General features: G+C 33.0%; 1 protein-coding gene across 1 annotated transcript; it reads right to left on the bottom strand.

Moving 5' to 3' along the window:
* Positions 1-19,291: 19,291 nt before the first annotated feature.
* On the bottom strand, positions 19,292-22,485 carry LOC18438379 (uncharacterized). The gene is made up of 6 exons (XM_006848563.4): positions 21,959-22,485; positions 21,633-21,856; positions 21,258-21,531; positions 20,994-21,079; positions 20,804-20,895; positions 19,292-19,993 (listed from the first exon to the last, which is right to left on the bottom strand). The coding sequence occupies exons 1-6, from the start codon at positions 22,055-22,057 to the stop codon at positions 19,740-19,742; spliced, it is 1,029 nt and encodes a 342-aa protein (XP_006848626.1). The 5' UTR covers positions 22,058-22,485; the 3' UTR covers positions 19,292-19,739.
* Positions 22,486-26,400: the final 3,915 nt, after the last annotated feature.

Raw genomic sequence — 26,400 nt, 5'->3', positions numbered from 1 at the left:
TATATTCATATATTTTGTATTAAAAGATTAAAAATAAAATAATTTGAGACGTCAGATCTAGGATCATACGGTAAGTGGTTGACTTGATCAAAATTGAATGGCTGGGAGGTAGGGAAAGCATATATCTTCTATGTTGTAGAGAAAGTATATAAACATTTCCCATTTTCAAGGACATATAATCTCTAACATCTCAAAAATCTTTTCTAGTGAATTTCTGAGGTGCCCTTAATTTGATTGTTTAGGGCCTCGCCTTTATATAATCGTTTTCCTTTTCTTTTTTTTGTAACGGTGTGGTTTATGTAAGGTTGCAACTTTAAACAATTCAATTAAGATGCACCTCTAAAATTTATCATAAATGTAATTTGATATAAAAAATTCTCAGGATGACTTGATCATCTCTAATGATAATATTTTAAACTCTAAAAATGGTTTAAATCAAGTATATCTATAAACACATGAAAATATTAAAAATAGATACCCAAAAATATTAAAAATAGACACTCAAAATCTTTTTTTTCTTTTCATATTTATACATCTCGATGTCAAGATGATCAACTAGAGGGTTTTGCAACATCCATGCTCGAAATCTTTTTTTTCTTTTCATATTCATACATCTCGATGTCAAGATGATCAACTAGAGGGTTTTCCAACATCCATGCTCAAAATCTTTTTTTTATTTTCATATTTATACATCTCGATGTCAAGATGATCGACTAGAGGGTTTTCCAACATCCATGCTCAAAATCTTTTTTTTCTTTTCATATTTATACATCTCGATGTCAAGATGATCAACTAGAGGGTTTTCCAACATCCAAACAACATTATTTTTGAAGTGCATCTTTAATTCTACATGTTAAGATTGCAACCTTATATAAACTTTTTTCTTTTTATAATTCGAGCAATGGCAAATGTTGGGCTTAGTTACAGATCTATCGCTTGTTATGGACTGTCAAAAAGGAAAGAACAGATTCGAACGGATAAACATGTTATTAGTGGTTTCATTGTTTTGCTCGAGTGATTTGATTGAGTCAAATGAATATAAGGAATTGTATGAGCAATAAAACTATTTATTACCGAAATTGAGTGACTGAGGGTGTATGTACAAACCTCAATACAAATACCATGGTTGCAAACCCAAATAAAACTTTAATGGAAAACGATATTCGAAGGATAAAGCTTATATAAGGTCGTAATTAAGGTGCACCTCAAAATTCCACTGGGAAAGGTTGTTTCCATGTTGGAAAACCTCTAATTGATTATATCGACATCAAGACGTATTTGTGAGAGATAATTTTTTTTTGTATTTAATGAATTGAATAAGACTACAATACAATCGAAGATTAATAGAGATGGTACATGAAATACTTATTAAAACTATGTGATACAATTTCTATATGGGTGTATTATACAATTAAACACTGACAGATCTCAACATCCAATTGTTATATCTATTGTAGTTACCATATTTGTTCACACTCCCTCTCAAACTCGAAATGATTTGAAAGGAAGCATGGAGAGTTTGAAAACAAACTGTGAGAAATGGTGCGGGGCATGAGATTTAGTGAAGAAATCAACGAGTTGTGTTGCGGTGGGCACATATGTAAGAAAATTATGCCAGCTAGATATTTTTGTTAAACATAGTGGCAATCAACTTCAATATGTTTCGTGTGCTCATGGAACTTCGGATTTTTGAAAATATAAATAACACTTTTGTTGTCACAATAAAATTGAGTAGGAGTAGAGATAGTGACACCCATGTTGTCCAACAACCAACGTAGCCAAACAATCTCGGTAGTGGTTTGTACTATAGCCCGATGATAGTCAGCTTCCGTAGTTGATTGAGCAATTTGTTTGTCTCTTACTTTTCCAAGAGATAAGATAATCACCGAAAACAATGTAGAATCATGTGGTAGATTTACAATCATTCGAATTACCTGCAAAATCAGAGTCTGTATAGGCCCAAAGCTCAAGTGATGTAGAAGATGAGAAGAATAAAGCTTGGTGACAGGTGTCTCTGATATAACGAATGATGCGTAAAACAGTAGCAAAATGTACAGAATGTGAAGCACTCAGAAATTGACTAACCATATGTACTGCATGAGCAATATCTTGATGTAAAATTGTCAAGTATATCAATTTCCCAGAAATCTGAGTAGCGCTAAAGTTGGGGGTTGCGCCCCAAAACGTTAATCCTAGAAGCTAAATTTTGGAAAATCATTTGATGTCCCGGCTTTTCACTTTAAAATTGTGAGTTGATTAATTAATCATGAGCTGAGCTTTCCTTTGAATCCTTATTTCTGGCCCCGCAATCCAAAGTAGAGTTTCTCAAGATGGCTTTATTCATGTTTAGTCAAAATTGCTATACTTTCACACCCTTGCCTTATTTTGTTTCTTTTTAAGTCTTTGGTCGTTGAGTAAACAAACCTAGGTTTGGAATCATAACTCTATTATGCTAAATCTTCGTTACCTTAAAACCTAGTTACTGAAATAGGATTGTTTAGATAGCTTTGAAAGGTACCCAGGTTATGTAAATCTTTGGATTTTTTTGTTTGTGTGACTTGTGTTTGCTGTTTATTGAATATATTATCATAAATTACTTTAAAAAAATAATGACAATAAAAATAAGAACAACAAAACAATATAATTATTATGTTATTATTGTTATAATTCAAAATATTATTATCATATAATATTACAATATCGCATTACGAATATCAACAATATTACTTCTATATAAATTGTTATAATAATATGATGACATTATTATCACTGAAGAAGATAATGATAATAGTGACTATTATTATTATTTATAATGAAAAGTTGCAACAAAGTTTTACACTGACCGCCCACCTAACACAACCCTCGTCCTTTACCCGGGCTTGGGATAAGCTTGGGACGGCTGCGTAGCCAAAGCGTAGTTGTTGTTGTCGTCGTTATTATTGTTGTTGATATTCTTGTCATTACTATTAGTACTACTACTATATACAGTAAGCATATTATCATATTATTATGATACTTATTATTAATATATGTTGTTATTATTTTATTATAATTTTTTATTAACGATATTAAAGACTAATGTTTTAATAATAGTATTTTTCAAAAATGTTTTTAGTAATAGTAACAACAATAATAATATTTATTAAGGATTGTATACAATGAGACCATTTACCTTTAATACAGGGAGGTCACAATTACTTACAACCATCTGTGTGAAATCTGATAGGTTGGATATGTCACAAAGTTCGAGAACTTTTTTTTTGAATTTTGAGCTTGGTCAATGAAATAAATGCAGTCGCCCAATTTCACATCCAATGGTCAAGATTAATTGTGGCCATCTTGTACTAAAGACAAATGGTCTCATCATATATTTGCGCTATTTATTATTAGAATACAGTATATTGCCATTATTCATATTATTATAGTATCATGATACTAAATATTAATATATATTATTACTTTTATAATAATATTATTATGGATTTATTTTGCATGAAGCACCCACCTTATACTATATAAGTAAGGTGCACCTTTAAATTTTATTGGAAGATGTAGTTCCAATGTTGGAAGTCTTACAATAGTTTGCAAATTTATGTTCAACCTTAATTATGTAATTTAAAATTTTTAAAATGGTGCAGATCTAGTGGATCAACAAATACTTGATAACTTTAAAAATAGACGGTCAAGATAACTTGCTATAAGATGCAATATTTTAGAACTTGAAATTATATATATATATATATCCATCTGTCTCTGATTTTATTTTCTACAAGGGCTTTAAATATTTTCAAACCATGTTAAAAATAAATATACGAATTGAAAAATAGGGTGCCTTGATATCTTTTATTTTTACTTTTTTGCGTAATTAAGCATTAGAGATCCCTCACCTTCCTGATTACTGATAAAATTTATGGTGTTAGTTATATAATATATGTCGATCCTCTTTCTTCTCTTTTTTTTAGCTTTTGCCCTTTTCGATCGTTAGCATAATGCATTGAGATGCGGCAAAATGCAAGTACATGAAAATAAAACTTGCGTATAACACTCCAAACTCCAAAAATTAGCCGATGAATGGTGGGCTTTTGGTCCATAACTCGGAGAAAGCCAACAGGATTACAGAAGGATTTGTTTGAGCTGAGATTATTCACATGTGATTAACAATATACACAATGAAAAAAAAAAATCCATCATTTGAAAATGACAATCCTATTTCTATTTCTTCTTCTATTTTTTTTTCTTTTTTTTTTTCAAGTTTGATCATCAGGATGAGATCTATGTACATACAAATTTTATGATCCAATGAACCCCAAAGCTCTCTAAAAGCTTGAGCTATTTGTGTAAACCCGTTGGCAGGTTTGGATTTTTTTTTTTCTATTTCAAGCAAAGAGCCCGAACTTAATTGGTTAGCGCTCGACGATTTGCAACGCTACGTTCTAGGCTCAATTCCTACCTATCAAACGTAGGAGCCCTCTCCCCACTTACCCACCAAAAAAAATAAAAAAAAGATGGATAATTTATCGTGTATAAACCCCCAAAAGTGGGTTCTCACCATATCGTACATAAATAAAAATAAAAAATTTGGGTTTTCAACCAAAATGTGTTGCTTATGAATAAAGTCAGCAAGTTTGAATATAATTCGTTCTCGTATCTTGTGAGTTATGGCACACAAGATTGAAGGCACATTGGATAGAGCCGAATCACCCAAGTCAACATCTATACATGCACATCTTTTAGGGTTCCTTTGAAATATGATAACATGGTGGATGATTGGGTGGTAAATGCATTTATTTTGTACACACTATTATTGTGTTTGTAGTTGCTTTTAATGATTATTTTGGGTAATTAAGTGGGAAGACAAGTCTCTTTCCCATTTTTCATATAAATTAAGGAGTTTAACTTTTTTGAAGGTGTTTGTGGGTGGTGTCGGCAGGATTAAAAACTACAACGTGGCAACTAAGTATAGGGTCCGGGTCAATAATATTTTCACCCTTTCAGATTTTGATCATGTAAGAGAGGCGGTTAAAAAAAATGTGATCATTTTTATGGGAAAATGAAAAAATTGTGATAATCATGTCATGAGATTTTATTGACATGCCTGTCATCTGATTTTGTATTGACTTTCATGTAATTGAAGTATTATTATAAAAGAAGCCGTCTAAGAAGTCTTTGATGGCACAAAAAAAAAGCTAACAAATTCAATGCCAGACAAGAATCCCTCCGTTAACATTGCAAAAAATCTTGTTTTTTTTTTTCAAAAAACTTCAACGGCATTTCATAGTATATATCTTAATAATACAATTAACCTTGTAGTAATTGAGAAGGGTGCAATAAAAAAAAGGTTCTTTGCAAGGATTTTTACAACGCGTGTTTGCACGACATACGCCCCTGAATAAGGTTCTGTTTGTCTGTTCTATTGATGTCGCATTAGAAACCAAAAAAAGAGAGAAAAATTAAGCAATGGTGAATATTATAGGGATAATATACTATGAGATCATTTATCTCTGTTACAATTGCTACTGGCCATCAGATGTTAAATTAGATGCCTTGGTATATGTCACAAATTTTGAAAATTCTTTGATTGAACTTTGAATCTAGTCAATGATACACTTAAAAAACCACTTGTTTGAAATATAGTTGACAAGAATAATTGTGGCTTCCTTGTAATAAAAGTAAATAATATGCGGTATCCGAATGTCTATACCTTGCTTTATCAGTTATGGAATCCTCCTTTTGCTTCATTGGGGGTGAATTTGTGAGGAATCATGGTTGCTGCTTTTCTTTAGACTATCTGGAAAGAGAAACATGAGAATCTTTGAAAGTAGATCTAGAGAAGTCTTAACCTTGCGGTCAGTGATTTAGCGCATCATTATCTCCTGGGCCTATGCTTTTCTTTATCTTACGGTTATACTGACTTTTTTGTTCTTTTCCCATTACAATGACCTCTTTACGCTCAAGAAACGTTGCCATGTTGTTCGTCAAGTTTGGACTAAACCTTTGGAAGGCTGGTTTAAACTAAACTTCGATGGCAGCGTTAGGGGAGCTCGGTCTGGATGTGGGGCCTTCTGCGTGATCAATTTGGAACTGTTATCTGGTTTTATATTGGGAGTTTACACGAATGTGAGATTAATGAAACTGAGCTACAGGCTTTAAAGGTGGGAGTGTATCGCCTTGACCTTTCCCATTCCAAGGTGATCATCGAAAGAGAGCCGGCTAATGTTATTACGTGGTGAATTCAACCTTCTCGCATTCCGTGGAGACTCAGTGGGATCATGGATGAAATTCTCTGGGCGCTTAAGAATCATGAAATCTCCTTTCTTCATGTTCATCGGGGATCTAATTATGATGCGGATTCTCTAGCTAAACATGCAACTGCTCCCTAGCTTGCCTTTATGATTCCTTTTTGCAGTTCTTCTCTTGCTCCTAAGTTCCTTGTTCTCTACTTTCCCTTTTTCTTTTATGCATCCTCGCTCTATTTTTCTTTTCCCTGTGATTTCATTATTTCAATGAATATCACACTTTCTCAAAAAAATACAATAAAACTAATCTCTTTATATGCTTTTCCAATATTATATAACTTGAGATACGCTGAAAATTGTATAAGAAACTTTACATGAGCCAGCCGTCCAATGCTGATAATGGGTGGTTAGGTTGGACTGTTTCTCGAGTAATATTTTATAATAATAGGCTCTTGGCTAGGTGGTGAAATTGGGAAGCGACAACGTAGGTTTGAGTCCCATATAATCACTTAAAAAGAAAAGAGCAAGGGGATAATGTGCCCCACCCACTTAAGGAAACAGCAAAGAGCTTGTAATACATTAGTAAGACCATCTATTTTTCCAATGGTTTTAGATCTACTCGCTTTATATACCATTTTTGAAATTTAAAATTTCACAACTAAGGATGAAAATAGATTTTTAAGCTATCATAAGGTTTCTGATACCAAAACTAGGATTGCGAATAGGCTGGATTGGGTCTGGATTCAGATCAAAAAATTATACATGGGATTCGGATCCAGAATATTTGGATCTGGTTCTAAATATGAGAAATATACATGGGATCCAGATCCAGATTTGATCAGATCCAAAAAAAATTATTTTATCTCTAAATTAATATATAACAAAAATACTATATATACTGTGTCCCTTATTTTGGACACAGTATACAGAACTCTCTCTCTCTCTCTCTCTCTCTCTCTCTATATATATATATATATATATATATATATAATAACATATAACATTTAAATAACTGGGTCATATCCAGATCGGATCCACCTGTACCCATATCTGATATGAATTACTATTTGGATCTAAATTTTGATTTAGATCCGACCCATTGGATTCATACCTAGATTTGGGTCCAAAATTCAAGATTCGGGTTTTGGATCTAGATCAGGTCAATTCTAAGCCCTAACCGGAACTACATCTGTAGGTAAATTTAGAGGTGCCCATTATCTTCTACAATATAAAGAGGGCTTAAGCTCACTAGCTCACAACTATATATGATCCCAACATCTCATATTCAAACTGGGATGATCTGACCATCACAATTTAATTTCATATTTTAATTTTTTTTAAAAAAATTTAAATCACATGAAATTTTAGACGTCTATTCATCTCATCAAGATACACCTAATTAAAATATTTAAAAAGTAATCCACAATAAATAAATTAACTAAAATACCCTTGAATCTTTTGGAGATATTTTCGTTAATTTATTAATTACAAATTATTTTTTTGATATTTTTATTAGATTTTTTTATTTTTGTAGAACACACATCTAAAATTTCATGTGATTTAGATTTGTAAAAAAAAAAGTAAAATTTAAATAAGATACATGATCGTGGCCATTAGATCACTCAGATTGAATTTGAGCCGTTGAACTCATATATAGCTGTGAGCTAGTGGGCCTACGCCAGGTTTTTCATATATATAGTCTTAAAAACGTATATGGGTGTGAATTTGAATAGTGTTTTGCCCACTAGAAACGGGCAGTTTATATTGAAAAACCGCAACAGCTCTACGAGAGCTGTGGCGGAATCTCGTGAATTTTGCATGTGCAGTCTTTTAATCCATGCCGTCAGAAAAAACAAATGGTGCCAAGCCCATGGGCGTAAATAATGTTCATTTTCACCCATAGGTATAGCATATTGGCTTCCATATATATATATATATATATATATATATATATATATATATATATATATATATATATATATATATATATATATATATATATATATATATATATATATATATATATATATATATATATATATATATATGGAAAAATATGAGATTAGCCCATTAGCTCATATGAACATATGAGCCCAATGGCCCAGATTGAATCTAGGCCGATCTGACAATTACAAATGTCCGGTAGTTCTTAAATTTTAGTTTTTTTTATAAATTTAAATCACTTGAATTAGATGTGAGTTCTTCTCATCAAGAAGCACCTAATAAAAATATAAAAAAAATTATTCGTAAAAAATAAAATGATCAAAATACCCCTTGAATAGTTTCAGGGGTATTTTGGAAATTTATTTCATGTAAAATATTTTTTTGATATTTTTCAAAGATTCAAATATTTTTGATGAACAAACACCTAAAATTTCAAGTGATTTGGATTTGTAAAAAAAAACTAAAATTCAAATACTACCGGACAGCCGTGATCGTCAGATCGGCCTAGAATCAATCTAAGACGTTGGGCTCAATGTTCATATGAGCTAATGGGCTAATCCCATCTTTTTTCTATATATATATATATATATATATATATATATATATATATATATATATATATATATATAGATGTGGAAAACCAGTGATTTAAGAAACAGAGCGATGCCCCTGATCGGACATCCAAAAAACCCATTCGGATTGGTGAATCGGCGATCCGAATCAGGAATTGGCCAAATCGGTTGGAATTAACTTTAAAAAAAATACAAAAAAATTATTAAAATTCATTATAAATGTTGTTTTTTAGGAATCCAATAATAAATAGGGGTATTACATTATTAACTTTCATTTTTTTCATCAATATACGAATATTGAGATGCTCTTTCCCTGTATGAACTTATGCTAACCATTAAATTTACATCACACGAAAGAAAAATCATAAAATTATCATGGTTGAAGTATATAATCATACATGGACTACAATAAAGAGTAGATTATCGATGAAAAAATAACCACCAAAATATTGAATTGGCGGAAAACCCTAATCCGCTAAAAAAAAAACCCAAATTACTACAACCTAACTAGTTATAATCCAAAATTATTACAACCATACTAACTATGATATTATATATTGAAATTGAAATTGTTGGTTTATATTTTATAATTATTTTATTATAAAAATAATAACAAATCCAAAATAACTTACAATATCATCTAATTTAAAATATACTATTGACAATTGTAAAAAAAATAGTACATTACATAATTTATAATGCAAATAAATTAATAAATCAAATAGAAAAGTTCTTCATTAATGTAGAAATTATTAGAATGCGTACCAATTTTCGAAATAACACTTTAATTTTTCAACAATCTAATTTTTTAAGTTTCAAAATCAAATTTGTTTAGGTTTCTAGAATAATCGCAGCTCAAATGCGTGCTTGAAAGTCATGATACTTGTTGTATTATTTTTTATTTATTTATTGATAATAAAAACTTGCTATATTACCTTTTTTTTTTTGACAAGAACAATAAGAAGACGGTGCTGCCCAGGTAATTTTTATTTTTTTGTTAAGGTAATTTTTATTTTTTTGCTATAACTTTTTTTTTTTGTCAAGATAATTTTTATTTTTTATCAATATAACTTTTATTTTAATTGTTTGACAAAAAATTATTTTTTGGCAAGGTAACTTTTTTTTTTTTGTATGTGGTTAGAGAGAGACGTTTGTGTTTGTTAAAGATAGACAAAATAACGTTAGTGCGTTTTAGAGAGAGAGGGACTTTTAACGATGACTTAATAGGGAGAAGAGCGTGGGGATTTGGTGTAATGTTGGGCATTGCGAGTTGTCCCTCATCGAAGAGTTGCAGGACGAAAAACGTGTATGTAAATGTTTGCAATAGCCCCACTTGCAAAGGGTTGGTTAAAATGGGGGCCACGTACAGGTGCAATAGTTCCTTTTTGTTTACACTCTAGGGCCCGCGAGGCCCATGATTTGTCCACGTGCTTGGGGCCCATTGATCAGCACACCAGGCGTATGCCGACTCCCCTCAAGAACTGCAAGCGATGGTACCCAAGTCCTACACGGGGTTACACCAGGCGTACGCCGACTCCCCTCAAGAACTGCAAGCGATGGTACCCAAGTCCTACACGGGGTTATTGATTCCTGTGTCGATATTTTAAAAACACTGGAAAAAACTTTATATAACGGTGAGGCACTAAACAGTAAACACTAGGAAAAACTTCATATAACGGTGAGGCACTAAACAATCAAATTAACTTAAAACATTGGGAAAAACTTTATATAACGATGATGCACTAAACAATCAAATTAAACTTTATATAACAGTGAGGCACTAAACAAGCGATGGTACCCAAGTCCTACACGGGGTGACTGATTCCTGTGTCAACTGCAAGCGATGGTACCCAAGTCCTACACAGGGTGACTGATTCCTGTGTCGATATTTTAAAAACATTGGAAAAAACTTTATATAACGGTGAGGCACTAAACAGTAAACACTAGGAAAAACTTCATATAACGGTGAGGCACTAAACAATCAAATTAACTTAAAACATTGGGAAAAACTTTATATAACGATGATGCACTAAACAATCAAATTAAACTTTATATAACAGTGAGGCACTAAACAAGCGATGGTACCCAAGTCCTACACGGGGTGACTGATTCTTGTGTCAACTGCAAGCGATGGTACCCAAGTCCTACACGGGGTGACTGATTCCTGTGTCGATATTTTTAAAACACTGGAAAAAACTTTATATAACGGTGAGGCACTAAACAGTAAACACTAGGAAAAACTTCATATAACGGTGAGGCACTAAACAATCAAATTAACTTAAAACATTGGGAAAAACTTTATATAACGATGATGCACTAAACAATCAAATTAAACTTTATATAACAGTGAGGCACTAAACAAGCGATGGTACCCAAGTCCTACACGGGGTGACTGATTCTTGTGTCAACTGCAAGCGATGGTACCCAAGTCCTACACGGGGTGGCTGATTCCTGTGTCGATATTTTAAAAACACTGGAAAAAACTTTATATAACGGTGAGGCACTAAACAGTAAACACTAGGAAAAACTTCATATAACGGTGAGGCACTAAACAATCAAATTAACTTAAAACATTGGGAAAAACTTTATATAACGATGATGCACTAAACAATCAAATTAAACTTTATATAACAGTGAGGCACTAAACAAGCGATGGTACCCAAGTCCTACACGGGGTGACTGATTCATGTGTCAACTGCAAGCGATGGTACCCAAGTCCTACACGGGGTGACTGATTCATGTGTCAACTGCAAGCGATGGTACCCAAGTCCTACACGGGGTGACTGATTCCTGTGTCGATATTTTAAAAACACTGGAAAAAACTTTATATAACGGTGAGGCACTCAACAGTAAACACTAAGAGAAACTTCATATAACGGTGAGGCACTAAACAATCAAATTAACTTAAAACATTGGGAAAAACTTTATATAACGATGATGCACTAAACAATCAAATTAAACTTTATATAACAGTGAGGCACTAAACAATCAAATTAACTTAAAACATTGGGAAAAACTTTATATAACGATGATGCACTAAACAATCAAATTAAACTTTATATAACAGTGAGGCACTAAACGATCAAATTAAACTTTATATAACGGTGAGGCACTAAACAATCAAATTAACTTAAACACTGGGAAAAACTTCATATAACGGTGAGGCACTAAACAATCAAATTAACTTAAAACACTGGGAAAAACTTTATATAACGAACATGCACTAAACAATCAAATTAACTTTATATAACGGCGAGGCACTAAACAATCAAATTAAGGCGCAGATGCCCAAAAATCATCAAATTGATCATCTCTACCTTAAAAACAATCAAATCGACATTGTTGATTCAGGCGAGTCCGTTATGACTGGGAAAAACTTTATATAATGATGAGGCTCTAAACAATCAAATTAAGGCGCAGATGCTAAAAAATCATCAAATTGATCATCTCTACCTTAAGATGTGTTCAAATTGATCATCTCTTCCTTAAGATGTCTGAACACGAGAAAAATTGGATTTTAAGTACTGAAATATACATGATAAACATATATAAAAAATTGAAAATGGTGCATCTTGTAACATATTTTTGGACCGTCAATTTTTAAGATTTCAAGTTTTTATAGATCTGCTCGATCTACTCTATTTTTTAAGCTTTAAATTTTATAATTAAAGATGAAAATATATTTTAAGACTATCACAAAGATTTCCAGTATTGAAACCACATTTGAAGGTGCGTGTTACTTTGATTGTTTAGAACCTCAGCTCTATACAAATCGCACTTATATATATATATATATATAATGATGCTATAGAACCCTCCCCCGCCTATGTGTGTAGGACCCTAAAGGATCACCATTAAATTTGATACAGATTCTTAGAAAAGTTATCACATGGATGTAGGACTTCACTTTTTTAGAGATTTGTACCAAATTTAGTGGTGATCATTTTGGGTCCTACATACAAGGGTGGGGGAGGGTCCTATAGGATCATTACTATATATATATATATGTGGTGGGGGAGGGTCCTCCACCATATATATATATATATATATATATATATATATATAACTTTATATAGAGTCGAGGTTCTAAACAATCAAATTTGAGCCTACATCAGAAATTTCACTAGAAGATGTTGTTTTAATGCCCTAATATCCTCAACTTGATCATCTTGACATCAATATACATGGGCATGAGAAAAAAAATGGATTTCAAGTTTTGGAAATAGTGTATTTTGTAACGCATTTTTGGACCGTCAATTTTCAAGATTTTCAAGTTTTCATAGATCGTTTGATCAAAACTATTTTTGAAGCTTTAAACTTCATAAATAAAGATAAAAATATATTTTAAAGTTATAATAAAGATTTCCGGTATTGAAACCACATTTCTAAACATTATTTGAAAGTAAGCTCTAATTTGATTGTTTAGAACCTAGACTCTATACAAACCACACAAAATATATATATATATATATATATATATATATATATATATATATATATATATATATATATATATATATATATATATATATATATATATATATATATATATATATATATATATATATATATATATATATATATAGAGTCAACAAAAGCAAACACTATTGTTTGTCATAAAAATGATGGGACATATGATAAACATCGTAGGCGCATAATGTGTAGATTGTCAAAATCTTTATTAAATTGATTCAATCTAAAGAAGCTGTTGGCTGTTGCAACCGTAGTAGTAAAGCGGGGTTGAAAAGGGAGACCAAAAGAAACCGTTCACTCCAACAAACCCCTTTTGGCTTGATCTGTCTCTACAAACTACAAACCCAAACCTCACCCTCTAGATAAGTGTTTGGTAGGGTGGCACCCCATGTTTTATGGTGTGATCGCACATTGACTATCGTTGGATCCAAGTGAACTTTGATCTGCAACGCCCAACTCGTGGATCCAAATGCCATGTGCATTTGTGCACCACCCCATGTGTCACACCACAGGTTATGTAATGCTAACATTATTGACGGGGGACACTCTATTCTTAATTTATATTAATATGAAGGTCCATATATATACATATTTGATACTAACATTATTGACGTGTGACACTCTATTCTTAATTTATATTAATATGAAGGTCCATATATATACAATAGGACAAAAGGTACAAATGTAAGTTTAATTGTGACTATAAACTTCTCTATGGTTACTTTTGTTGTACTTTCAAACAATAAGATTGTAATTTATTCTGAAAAGAATTCATAGTAGTTTGATGAATTTAGCTACTCAGTAAGTGACTATCAATAATCCTTAAAAATAATCATGGTTGTCAAATGTAGATATTTTATGAAAGAATGCATATAGATATATTATGAGGAAAACATACAAAGAGAATTGTTCCGAATTCTTCAACAGAAATATACAATTTTAACATAATTTCAAAGATTCGAATACATATTGAGCAATATGAAGAAGAACACATTTACCATAATTCAAAAGTTTCTAAATACCCTACCGGCGTCCTCAATAGGTCACCTATATACCCCACCAGCGTCCCCAGTAGGTCACTTATATACCTCACCAGCTTCCTGAATAGGTCTACTTAATATATGCCGGATAGATCCACTTATATCTCACCAGCATCCCGGATGAGTCCACTTATTCCCTACCGGCGTACCAGATAGGTCAACTTATACCTCATAGGCTTACCAGATACGTCCACTTAATATCTATCGGCGTACCGAATAGGTCCACTTGTACCTCACTGAAGTACAGGATGAGTCCACTTAATCCTCATCGACGTACCAGATTGATCCACTTATACCTCATCGGCTTTCTGGATGATTTCACTTAATCCTTATTGGTGTAATGGATACGTTCACTTGTATACTTAAAGTATCTCTGAAACCCTTTAAACATCAGGAAGCAACAATCTCGTATATTCAAAATATCATTGAAATCATTAGCATGAATTTACATTAGGCAATTTATATAAAACACTTTCACTGATATTTCTACAAGTAACTAGTTAAATACTTTGGGCTCAATTTCTTAGATCGCTTTATAAAGATAGCAGTTATGAGAACAATTCTTAAAAATTGAAATCTAACATGATAAGCAGACTATTAACAAAAAAAGAATTATTATGGAAATCCAGAGTTAAATATTACATTTTCAACTATAAAAAATTCTTAATGAAAGATGTAAATAATACAATGCATAAATACCAGTTTCATAATGTTACATACAAATAAAATTTATAGTGTCTAAAATTCATAATGATAGACAAAACTATTACAATTTTATTTTATAGGGAACTAAGGTAACATACACATAAAACTTACGGTATCTAAAATTCATAACAATAGACGGAAATATAACAATTTTATTAAAAGCAAAAATTCCAGTTTTCAAATAACTATTTTACAGGAAAATGAGATCACTTATTTATACGTCAGAGTAAAACCGAGATTAGTGATGTTTAGCTAAAGATATGGGAAGAGAGAGAACAAACGAGTTTATGTATAGGGAGAGGGAGCATAAAAAAAACGTTCATATCACAAGAGAGAGAAACATATTATATTATTATGAGAGAGATAAATAATAGATAATTATTTTATAAGAACCTTATGAGAGAGAAAATAACTTATTATGAGGTCTTTATGAGAGAGAGAAAAATATTATACAATTTTTTTTATGAGAATACTAGAGAGAGAAAAAATCATTTGTTAAGAGATAATCATTACAAGAACATTATTATGATAATAATATTATTTTTATGAAAGCATTATTATGATAATAATAATATTTTTATGAAAATGTTATGAGAGATAAAAACTATTTGTTGTGAGAGAAATAGCACGAGGAGAGAGAAAAAAAAAGTCATTAAGAGAAAATAATGAGTTACATATGGGAAGAGAGAAAAAGACCAATTATGATGGCCTAATGATGGGTTGACGAGGGGTATTTGTAAGTAGACATATGAGGGGTATTTGTAAGTGATGATGATTAATTTTCATTTTATACATGTCAAATATGCATTTTTTTTTAAATTTATATATATGTCACCTCATAACACATTATTATTTTATAATAATATTTTATGACACATCATTTTTTTGATACCACCTTATGTCACATCACTATTTTATAATAATACTTTATGACACATCATCTTATAATATCGTTTTATATTTAATTATCTTAATTTAATTAAAATAATCGTGAAAATGAAAATTTACAGTTGTCGCATGGTACATTCATAATATAGGTAACTATCATTCAAAATTATATATATATATATATACTTTTTTATTTATTTTTATTTTTAAAAATATTTAGAATCATCACATCTCTTTGTTTCTTTTCTTTTTACTTGCAGGCAAGACCCATCCTCCCAAGTCCCAACTCATGATGATCACTCGAGATAATATGCTCTAGTCAAGACCACAAATTCCACCTCCCCAAATACTTTCTAGAGAGAGATAACACCAAATACTTTAAAGAGAGACAAAGTAAACGACCTTTACGTCACATCCAGAGAGAGAGAGAGAGATTTTCGTTGGTGGAACCTTTGGTCTGGTCTTTCTCTAGATTAGTCATGGCGTGGGCCAAAAGCATATATGGATGAAGTCGGTGACTATTAATTTTTCAAATAAGTTTATACAAGGGTCAGGTTCTAAACAATCAAATTAAAGCGCACCCAAAAGATTCATTAGAAAAGATTGTTGTAATGCCCAAAAATCCTTAGACCCAAGGTCTTGATGTATGGACATTAGAAAAAAATATCAATTTTTAGAAATAATACATCTTGTAATACATTTTTAAACCGTCAATTTTTAAGGTTTCTAAGTATTCATAAATCTACTTGATCTCCACTATTTATAAAGTTTTAAATTTTATAATTAGATATGAAAATAAATTTTCAGGCCATCACAAAGATTTTCAATAATGAAACACCTTTCGGAACTATTTGACGGTGCATCTTACTTTGATGGTTTAAGGCATACAAAACGTACCCTTTGTTTTTATTCTTTCCTCCTGATATTCTCCGTGACTAAATGAAATTTTAAACACTATGGTTAAGAAGAAGGAAATTTCCAAGAATGTTTCCTATCATGTGTTCGTGTTTTACTTTTTTATGACAAATTGGCATTTAATATGATTCCGTAAGCCCTAAAAATGGAGGAGATCTAACTTATAACAAACTTCAATCAAATGGAGGTCCTAGGAATGTGGTATGAAAAAGCCAAAAAAGTGTTCTGCCCATACCTATACTTTTGTTCAATGAAAGTAACGTTATGGATAAAAAAAATAGAGCAAAAAACTTGTCCCCGTGGAAACTAAATAAAAAAGGGTGTGGTTTGTAAAAGGCTGAGGCCCTAAACAATCAAAGTACGGCCCACCTTTAAATAGTGCGGAGATATGTTGTGTTAGTATAAAAAATCTTTATGATGGCTAAGATATTTATTTTCATCTCTAATTGTAAAATTTAAAGTTCAAACATAGTGTACGAGCATATCTATAAACAATTGAAAATCTTAAAAATTGACAGTCTAAATTATAGATTACAAGTTGCAATATTTTAAAGCCTTGAAATCTATTTTTTCTCATGACCATAGATTTTGAGGTCGAGATGATCGAATTGAGGTTTTTACAATACTGAAACAACTTTTTCTAATGAATTTTTGAAGTTCGCCTTAATTTGATTGTTTAGGACCTCATCCTTATATAGTCTTTTTCTAATAAAAAAACAGCCCAATGAAGGCTAAACCTTTCCCCATCTATCACTTCAACCATGTTATTTTTCTTTCTTGGAAATTTTTTCAAAATGTAAATAAATGATGGATTTAGTTTCAAAAATTCCACAAAAAAATACTAATCATGAGTTACAATATCTGAGATGTATTTTGATAAATTGATAAAATGTCAAATAGTTGATATTTTAGATATATTATGATAAATCTCCCTTTCTCTTCTTTTACCTTTCCCTAGAACATATTAAATTTTGAATAATAATTTCTCTAAAAATAGTACATAATTTGGCAAAGAACCCAGTAAAACTTCATCAAATGCTTGGAGATAAAATGTAAACGTCAAAAGTTCTCAACAAAATACGCAAGCATTATTTAATCATGCCGTCTCTAATCTTCAAACATGTGCGTTGACCAATAGCAGTCTAATTAATAAAGAAAAAGCACCTAGTTCTATTTGCAGGCAAAATTTTAGGCGAGCTTCTAGGTTACCATTTTGGATTAGTCATAAGAAATAGAAAAAAACAGCCGTGAGTAGGGGCACAACCGATTTCAAAAAGACAAAAAAAAGGGACCAAAATATGATATTGTTATTTAAAAAAAAAAAATTTCCTCTAAAGGAGAAAAACCAGATGAATACAATCCAAACAAACATACTTACTACGGGCTGATTACTTACTGGAAAAAATTTATATAAGGCTGAGGCCCTAAACAATCAAATCAAGACACTGACCTCAAGATGTACCAACATGAGAAAAGATAGGTTTCAAATCTTGAAAATAACACATCTTGGAACATTATCTTGATGATGATTTTTTAATATTTTCAAAGTGTTGATAGTTCTAGTCGATCCATGTTATTTTTAAACCTTAAATTGCATAATCAGAAATTTCAAATCATCGTAAATATTTCTAATATTGAAAGAACACATTTTGGCACTACTTAAAGGTAAAGGTACGCCGTTTGATTGTTCAAGGCCTTGGCCTTATGCAAATCACACCCTTACTTATTAATGTATCTTAAGAGAGAGAGACTTAGGGGGCTAACCCATTGATGTTAGAGAGAAAACGAGAGGGCTGGCCCCTTTCAAGCATCTCGCCCCCCCTCCCCCCAAACCAACTTTTTTTCCATTTCCATTAAAACTACATCTGTCCTCCCTTTTCATTGATTGGTTGTGAGAGAGAGAGAGAGAGAAGAATAGATTAGGTATTGAACATTTATCCGATTCCATATAGTCTAGGAAATTTTTGTTCGAATTCTAAAGCAAGGCACCTTTCCCATGGCCCAATTTTAACCTCACGTCCCTCTATTTTTAATCTCCCTCTCAACTTTATGGAGGAAAAGGGAAAGGCCTCACAACAATAATAGGCTCATGGATTCTCTCTCACTCTTGATAGAAGTAATGGTGAATGGGCACCCTCTCTTTCATATGTACCTATAGAACTAAGCCAATCCCACCCACAAGATTCTGTTTTATGAGAACCACGACAATATTCCAGTTTCAAGAGGATAGATGAGATTCTTCCTAGAGAATATTGTGAATGGGACTCAAATTCATCGCTGTAACAATCAAAATCTTAATCAATAAACAAGAATAAGCTGATAACAATGTCACGCATTAAAATCTTAATCAATAAACAAGAGTAAACTGAGAACAATGTCACGCATTACCGTTACCTATCCTTAACGGATGTGTGGAATAAGTTCCATCCCATTTCAGCCTAATGCCACTCAATTATATGTATTCTGAGACTAATACACAGAATTATATGCATTTTGGGACTCATAAAAAGCTATCTCATCACCAAAGCATACTTCATTTCAGACAAACTTCAAATCCCCCATTATCTACCAACAACAACGAACTCATAATAAAAGTGTCAGAAATCAGAAATCCATGGATTAGTCATATATGACACCAAGCAAACTACAAAAACACAAAAAGGAGTCTCTCTCCCTTCCTTACCCAGTTAATATGGTCCCAAACCTCTTTAGGGGCAGAGTGTACAAAAACAACAGGGGGTTTAGAGGCAAGTTAACCTTGAAAAAAAAAAACACTCTTCCTGTCTCTCTCTACATGGTTCTTTCTATTTTGTGGTTTGGAGCTAGACTTATCAGTTGAAAAGCAAAAAGCTTGGCAGACGAAAGTCGGCCTTCTTGAGCGAATTTTCGGTCTCGGAGGTTCTTTTCGGTGGGTTGTGTTTGTTTTGATCGAGGAGTTCTTGCAGTAGAGAAAGGGATGCACATATTTACATGATGAAGTTGGAGTGAGAAACAAAATAGTTGAAATCGTGGTGCTGGACTCTGAGCTGCTTAAGCCATGAGTCGGCAGCGCTCATGAGAGAGATAATGCGATCTTGGTCTCTGCTGCTGCTCTCCCCACTCCCATTCATCCAAAGATTGTTACTGCCCATCATTTTGTATGTGGCCAACCCGAATGGAGGGAGAGCAATATTCCCTTTTCTCCCTCTAACCTTCTCCTCCCCATCCTCACACCCATTTTCTGCCCAATTCATAAACACATTCAACTTCAAAACAAATGCAGAGAGTAAACATTGGTATTCATTTTTTCTTTTCCTTTTTTGGTATCTGTGGAGAAAACAACCATATCCAAGTGCAGGTAGAAATATATAAGGATTCCTCAAAGCATTTCTTTTTTGGGCATTTGGTACAGGATTGGTTATAAAGCAATGAAGTATGGATTGGTCAAACCTACTTCTACAACTGGAAACAAGAAACTAACTACGAAGCAAGGGACTGAAAACTGCTACTGCTTTATTTGTTTATGAACTTTATATACATAAAAAAAATGAAACCTACCACTACCAGGCCTTAACCACTATAAGCCCAATGTGAAATTGGGAGTTATTTTTTCGAATTTTGGGACATATAAAACCTCCTTCACTAACCCTAATCAAAAGCTGTGAGAGATTCGGTTTTTGTCTCCTTATTAATAATAGTTAAATTCCCTTTTGGCTCAGATGAAAGGCAGGCCTGTCGAGGTTTTAAGAGAGAAGAAAAAGCCAGAGGCCTTTTTTCCAAAAAAAAAAAAAAAAAAGAATAGAAGAAAGCAAAAAAGAAGGGAAGGAAGAAACAAAAAACAAAAAACAAAATTAAATATTCTCTGTTGAAGGGAAATAAAAGAAACAGATCAATAATTATATGAAATCAAATTTATTGCTGGACAGAGAAGTCAGTCAAGGATCATCTCACTGATATGAAAAACCCTGAATAACTGTTCAAAATGACTGACAAAGTTGATAGAAAAGCAAATTGAGATGAAGATGGCTTTTTATTTTGGTCTGTAGTTTACCTTGGAAGGAGGAGGAGAGGGTGTGATAAGTGAGGAAACACGCAGACAAATCTTTCACTGTTCTCCCTGTGGGAATGTGATAAATTGGGTACCTGAAACAAACCCAACAACAAAATATGAAATGCTTTCCATATTCTGTGAAGGCAGAGACAAAACACAAGAACAAAAAGACGTGAAGAAGAATACAAACCAAGCAACGGCCATCCAGCTAGCAGGCGAAAGGTCAATGCTTTTTAACGACATCAATCCAGGAAAACCCGTTGATAATTCATTAATCTGCACAAATGAAAACTCAAATTCATTCACAAATCCCTTATCAAAATTGAAGTTAAGTCCATCGGTAAACCTTTCGGCTTCATGAAGATCCCAGGATGAGTTGCCATGAAAAATGAGAGAGAGAGAGAAAGGAATCACCGTGCCTATTAACCAAGGAAAACCCGAACCAGAGATTTACCTTGTCCATGAGTGGTATCCGTCCATATGGGGCCGATCGCTCAAAGTATTGGAAATAGAGGTAACCGAGCCGATCACGCATGGGCCAGAGGCCTCCACCTTCTTGATCGAAACTGGAATCCTCAGAGGTGGCATCCCAAGCCCCTCCACGTCCAGGGCTCGAATAGCTCGGCCACCTAGACAGTGCCTTGTCGCTTTCACTGTCATCGCTCCACGAATCACTCGACGAATCCCGCCCTTCGAACTCACCCTGATCACTGTCCTCCCTCAAAGGCCTGAACAAAATTCAACCCAACTCTTAAATTTTTAAAAAACACAAAAAAAATCCCAAATTTCCAAAGCTAACAACAACAGGGGCAAAATACTCTGAATTTACCGTAAATTAGCAAAAGACTTGCTGGTATAAATCTGAATTGCAGAGAGATAGGGAACGTAGTACTGGACTACGGTCTCCCCACTGCTCAGGACGATGGGAGCACCGGCGCCGTATGCACTCCATTCGTCGTATCGATCCCAGAGGTCTCCGAGGTTGAAGTACTCCATGGTCTCTCTCTGGTCGTCTATGGGATGCCACAGACTATTGAGGTCCCTAATGCAGGTCTAAGCTCCACAAACGGAAAACAAAACAGAGAAAAAAGCAGAGAAGAGTAAGGGAAGTGTATTGAGGGCAGAGAGATAAAAGGAAAAGTGAGAGGGGCTCACCTTTGGGAGAATTTGAGAGGGGACAAAAGGAGTGGTGCAGTCCAAGAAACACTCGAGGTTTGAATGCGAGGAGAGGGCGGATTGCGAAGAAGGAGACATGGTTGCAGAGAAGAGAAGAGGAGAGAGGAGAGTATAACTATATCCTTATGTTCCTATTTTGGGAATATTTAGGAGGAGGCTCAATCCACTGCAGCCTATTTTAACGGGGTATCTTTTCAATTCCATGCATGCCATAATTAGTGACACATCACTTCTACTGCCCTAATGCACCCATTTCTCTTTCTCTCTCTCTCTCTCTCTCGAACCAGGGAGGGAGAATCGAAAGAGAGAGCGATGAATAGCAGCACGTCAGAGATAATATTTTTTGTCGATCAATCAGGGTTCAGGAATGCGTTTCAAAGGGAGAAGAAGGTTAAAAATGAGAGTCTCTGCATCCGATGGTGATTGTGTTTCTATCCGTGAGGGAGGGTGGGTGGGTGGATCGGATTTTTGTTCGAGCGGAGCGGGGCGCCGCACAGCACAGCGTCGTGCTTCATTCTGTCTCCTTCTTATTTCAGGACTCATTTCGCGGACGTGAAGCCCTTTACAATTAAGCAGATTGGAGAGGAGGCCGTAACGCACGCCCCACCCTTAATTCCCTTTTCCTACTCTCATTTCGCGTCCGCTCTGCAAACCCCCGCCTCCTCCCAACACCCGGAAGCAGATTTTCCTTCTCTCCAAACCCACTCTCGCATCCGAAAAATCTCCATAAAATTTGACTTCCACTACATTTTTTATGTGTGGACCTACTTTTCACGGACCCGGCCCTATAAAATTTGTTTCCTTTATTTTATTCATTCTTCTCATAAAAATATCAATCAAATGGACATTACCATTAAAAGCTACCAAATCATCTTATTTAACTTTAGATTTTTCTTTAAGTTCCATTTAGGTACGTTGCTCAATTCGAGATCGGGATTCTTGAACAAATGTGGACATTTTTTAAATTTATACTCATCTAAGTGCCCTAGTTAAATTACAAAATAACACTAGTCGTGAAAATGGAACTGCCAAACAACCAAAACCCTCTCAGCCGTGTAGGGTAACTCATGTAAGATGAAAATGGTCTAATCTTAAAAAGTTGCCTCCTAAGGTTCGAGCCTTTGATAGTGCGAGCTGGGCGGAACTCGGCGTAGTTCCAGGATTCAAGTGCAGATCTCCCACCGGGAAAAAACTTGGTAAGTTTTTTTCTTTCTTGGGTAGTTTAGTGACACAAATCGAACTTGAGATGTAGTATTGTTTGATGTCTAACTGCTAACCACTCAAGCCCAAGCCTGATTCCTTATCATAGCAACACATCATATGGGAATGTAATCTCCTCTACCGAGCTAAAAGAGAAAGGTTATCCCATATGTGGTTCCTTGTATTCATCAATATAGGCTAAAAAATGGAAAGATATGGTATACAATGAGGCCATTTATCTTTGGGATTATATCAAATTTGTATATCTTATATACCTTTGGGGCAGTGATCTAATGCACCTGTTGTATCATAGTAAAATGCAACTGCAATTCTAAAAAATCATGTTTGTGGAATTTGTATGACCCAAAATTTTGCACACACACTCTCTTCGTCTCAATAATGAATACCAAAAAAAGAAAAAAATCAATTTGAACTACAGATGAGATCAAAATGAGTTCCCTCCAACAACAAATTCAAGATCTTAGCCTTTACAAACTCAAAATCATTTTTTTCTTTTTTAACATTGTTCATCTGATGATAATAAAGTCATCTAACAAATTTGGAAAAGAAAAAAATCCTTTTAAGACCTAAATCTAAGCATCTTATCAAAATGGATGGTATATGTTAGTTGGACTAAAAAAAAAATTTTTCTATTGTGTTGTTAAATTTTTTTATTTTTTTATTTTTTTTTTGTGGTTGTTCATTTAAAATGAAAAACAGTGTATATTCTAAAATTTGAATCAAACAAATAGTGTTAACATAATTTTTTAAAGTTATTGCATTATACTATAATACAACTATAAGTTTTTGATATGACACACAAACCTAATATCTAGTGCTCATGTTTATCTATAAACGTCTTGCTAGCCTCTTGGGGTTTTAGCGGGAACAATTCAAAACTCTACTGCCAATATTTCTGTACACGTACAAAGTACATTGTCAAATATGGTACTCGTGCGGACTACAGTGCTCGGTTCCAAACAATAATGTCAAGGATGGGTTTCTATCAATGGTTTAAAAACCGGATCGGTGACCCGGATCGGGCTTTTCAAAAACCGATCCGGATCGGCGAATCGGCGATCCGGATCGGAATCGGGTGAATCGGTCAGAATAAAGCTTAAAAAAAATTCGAAAAAATTATTAAAATTCATTATAAATATTAGTTTTTAGGAATTCAATAAAAAATGAGGGTACTCCATTAAGAATTTTCATGTTTTTGAATGAATATGCGAATATTGATATGTTCTTTCCCTGCATGAACCGCCATTCAGCATTTAATTTACAGTATTTCGTGCTCATCCCTACACTGTTGCTGTTGAGACTCGATATGTGAATAATATGGCTGGGATAGGGTGGCCTCAGAATCATCATCTCTCTCGTTTTCTCTTTGAATTATATGGATTAAAAAAAAAAAAAAACAAATTTTCAAAAAAATCGATCATGGATTAAAAAAAAATTCACAAATTTTCAAAAAAATCGATCATGGATTAAAAAAAAAATCACAAATTTTCAAAAAATTCTATCATGGATTACAAAAAAAAATTCGATCATGGATTAAACAAAAAAAATCACAAATTTTCAAAAAATTCAATCATGGATTACATAAAATTCGATCATGGATTACATAAAATTCGATCATGGATTACATAAAATTCGATCATGGATTAAAAAAAAAAAAAAACAAAAAAAACAAAAAATTCAATCGTGGATTACAAAAAAAGGAAAAAATAGTTCGATCATGGATTACAAAAAATTCAATCATGGATTACAAAAAACTCTATCATGGGTTACAAAAAAAGCAAAAAACAAAAAATTCAATCATGGATTAAAAAAAAACAAACAAACATTTCGATCATGGATTACAAAAAAAAACAAACATTTCGATCATATATTACAAAACATTCGATCATGGATTACAAAAAATTCTATCATGGGTTACAAAAAAAAACAAAAAAATAGATCATGGATTACAAGAAAAGAAAACAAACATTTCAATCATGGATTACAAAAAAAAAACAAACATTTCGATCATATATTACAAAACATTCGATCATGGATTACAAAAAATTCTATCATGGGTTACAAAAAAAAAAAAAAAAACAAAAAAATCGATCATGGATTACAAGAAAAGAAAACAAACATTTCGATCATGGATTACAAAAACCAAAAAATTCGATCATGGATTACAAAAAAATCTATCATAGATTACCAACAAAAAAAAAAAAAAAAAAAAAAAAAAAAAAAAAAAAAAAAAAAAAAAAAAAAAAAAAAAAAAAAAAAAAAATCCGTACGGAATCGCCGATTCACTGTTCGGACTCGCCGATTCCGTACAGTGAATCGGCGATTCACTGTACAGAATCGTCCGGTTCTCTCTAGAACCGGACGATTTCCGATTTTTGGGCGATCCGGTTCCTTTTTCACTATTTCCGAGTCGAACCGGGCGAGTCCGGTTCGACTCGGCGTTTTTTAAAACGCTGGTTTCTATGGATAATCGACTCATGTGTACACATGCAGCCCCCTCTAAAATCTATTTTAAGGATGGATTTTTCATTTAGTTTTTTTTATAGTTTCATCATCTTGATCGTGAATATGAAAAGAAAAATAAAATTTTAAAATGAAGAAAATAATTTTTTTATTTTTTGGTGCACTGTCTATATGGAACTTACGGGGACTGCACACTTTATACAACGTCCATCCTTTTATGGACGTTTGCGAGTGAGCGGGTTCTTGCGCCGGATGACTCACACAACACTTTTTCTAATATCAATCCCAAACTCTCCTTCTGCTTAAGTGCTAATTATTGTATAAATATATATTTGCGTGTGTCAAACCTCAATGACGTTTAGCTCGCATGCTGATTACATAAAAAGAAATTATAGAATGGGACGACTTACTTTTGGCACAAGGTAGTCACATTAATCTTGACCATTGGATGTGAAATTAGGTAGTTGTCATTATTCCATTAATTAAAAAAAACTATGACGCGTAAAAAAAAAAAAAAAACTAAAAAAAAAACATACAAGCCACCTAGAAATAGAAAGAGAAGCAGTTTTCAAGCACGTAAAAGCAAGGCCGCGAGTCTAGTTTTCTTTAAACAAACTCCCGCTTTCCTTATCAGAAAAGAAATTGACTTTGGTGGCTCCTTTACAACTCATAACGAAATTCTCTCCCACCGTTATTTTTCCAATGACAATGGCGACCATGGCTTTAAGAAGAGTGAA

This window comes from Amborella trichopoda, chromosome 9, assembly GCF_054954075.1.
Source record: "Amborella trichopoda isolate Santa Cruz 75 chromosome 9, AtrichopodaSantaCruz75HAP2 v2.0, whole genome shotgun sequence".
Classification (NCBI taxonomy): Eukaryota; Viridiplantae; Streptophyta; class Magnoliopsida; order Amborellales; family Amborellaceae; genus Amborella; species Amborella trichopoda.
Note: the sequence above shows the minus strand (reverse complement) of the source record. Positions and strands in the feature narration are given on the sequence as shown.

What these genes read in the sequence shown, in the direction of transcription:
- LOC18438379 (XM_006848563.4), bottom strand. Translation starts at nt 22,057, where the DNA reads ATGTCTCCTTCTTCGCAATCCGCCCTCTCCTCGCATTCAAACCTCGAG. An exon ending in AAGTCTTTTGCTAATTTACG is followed by an intron (nt 21,532 to 21,632) that starts GTAAATTCAGAG and finishes AATTTTGTTCAG; the next exon opens with GCCTTTGAGGGAGGACAGTG. An exon ending in AGCTGGATGGCCGTTGCTTG is followed by an intron (nt 20,896 to 20,993) that starts GTTTGTATTCTT and finishes GGTTTGTTTCAG; the next exon opens with GTACCCAATTTATCACATTC.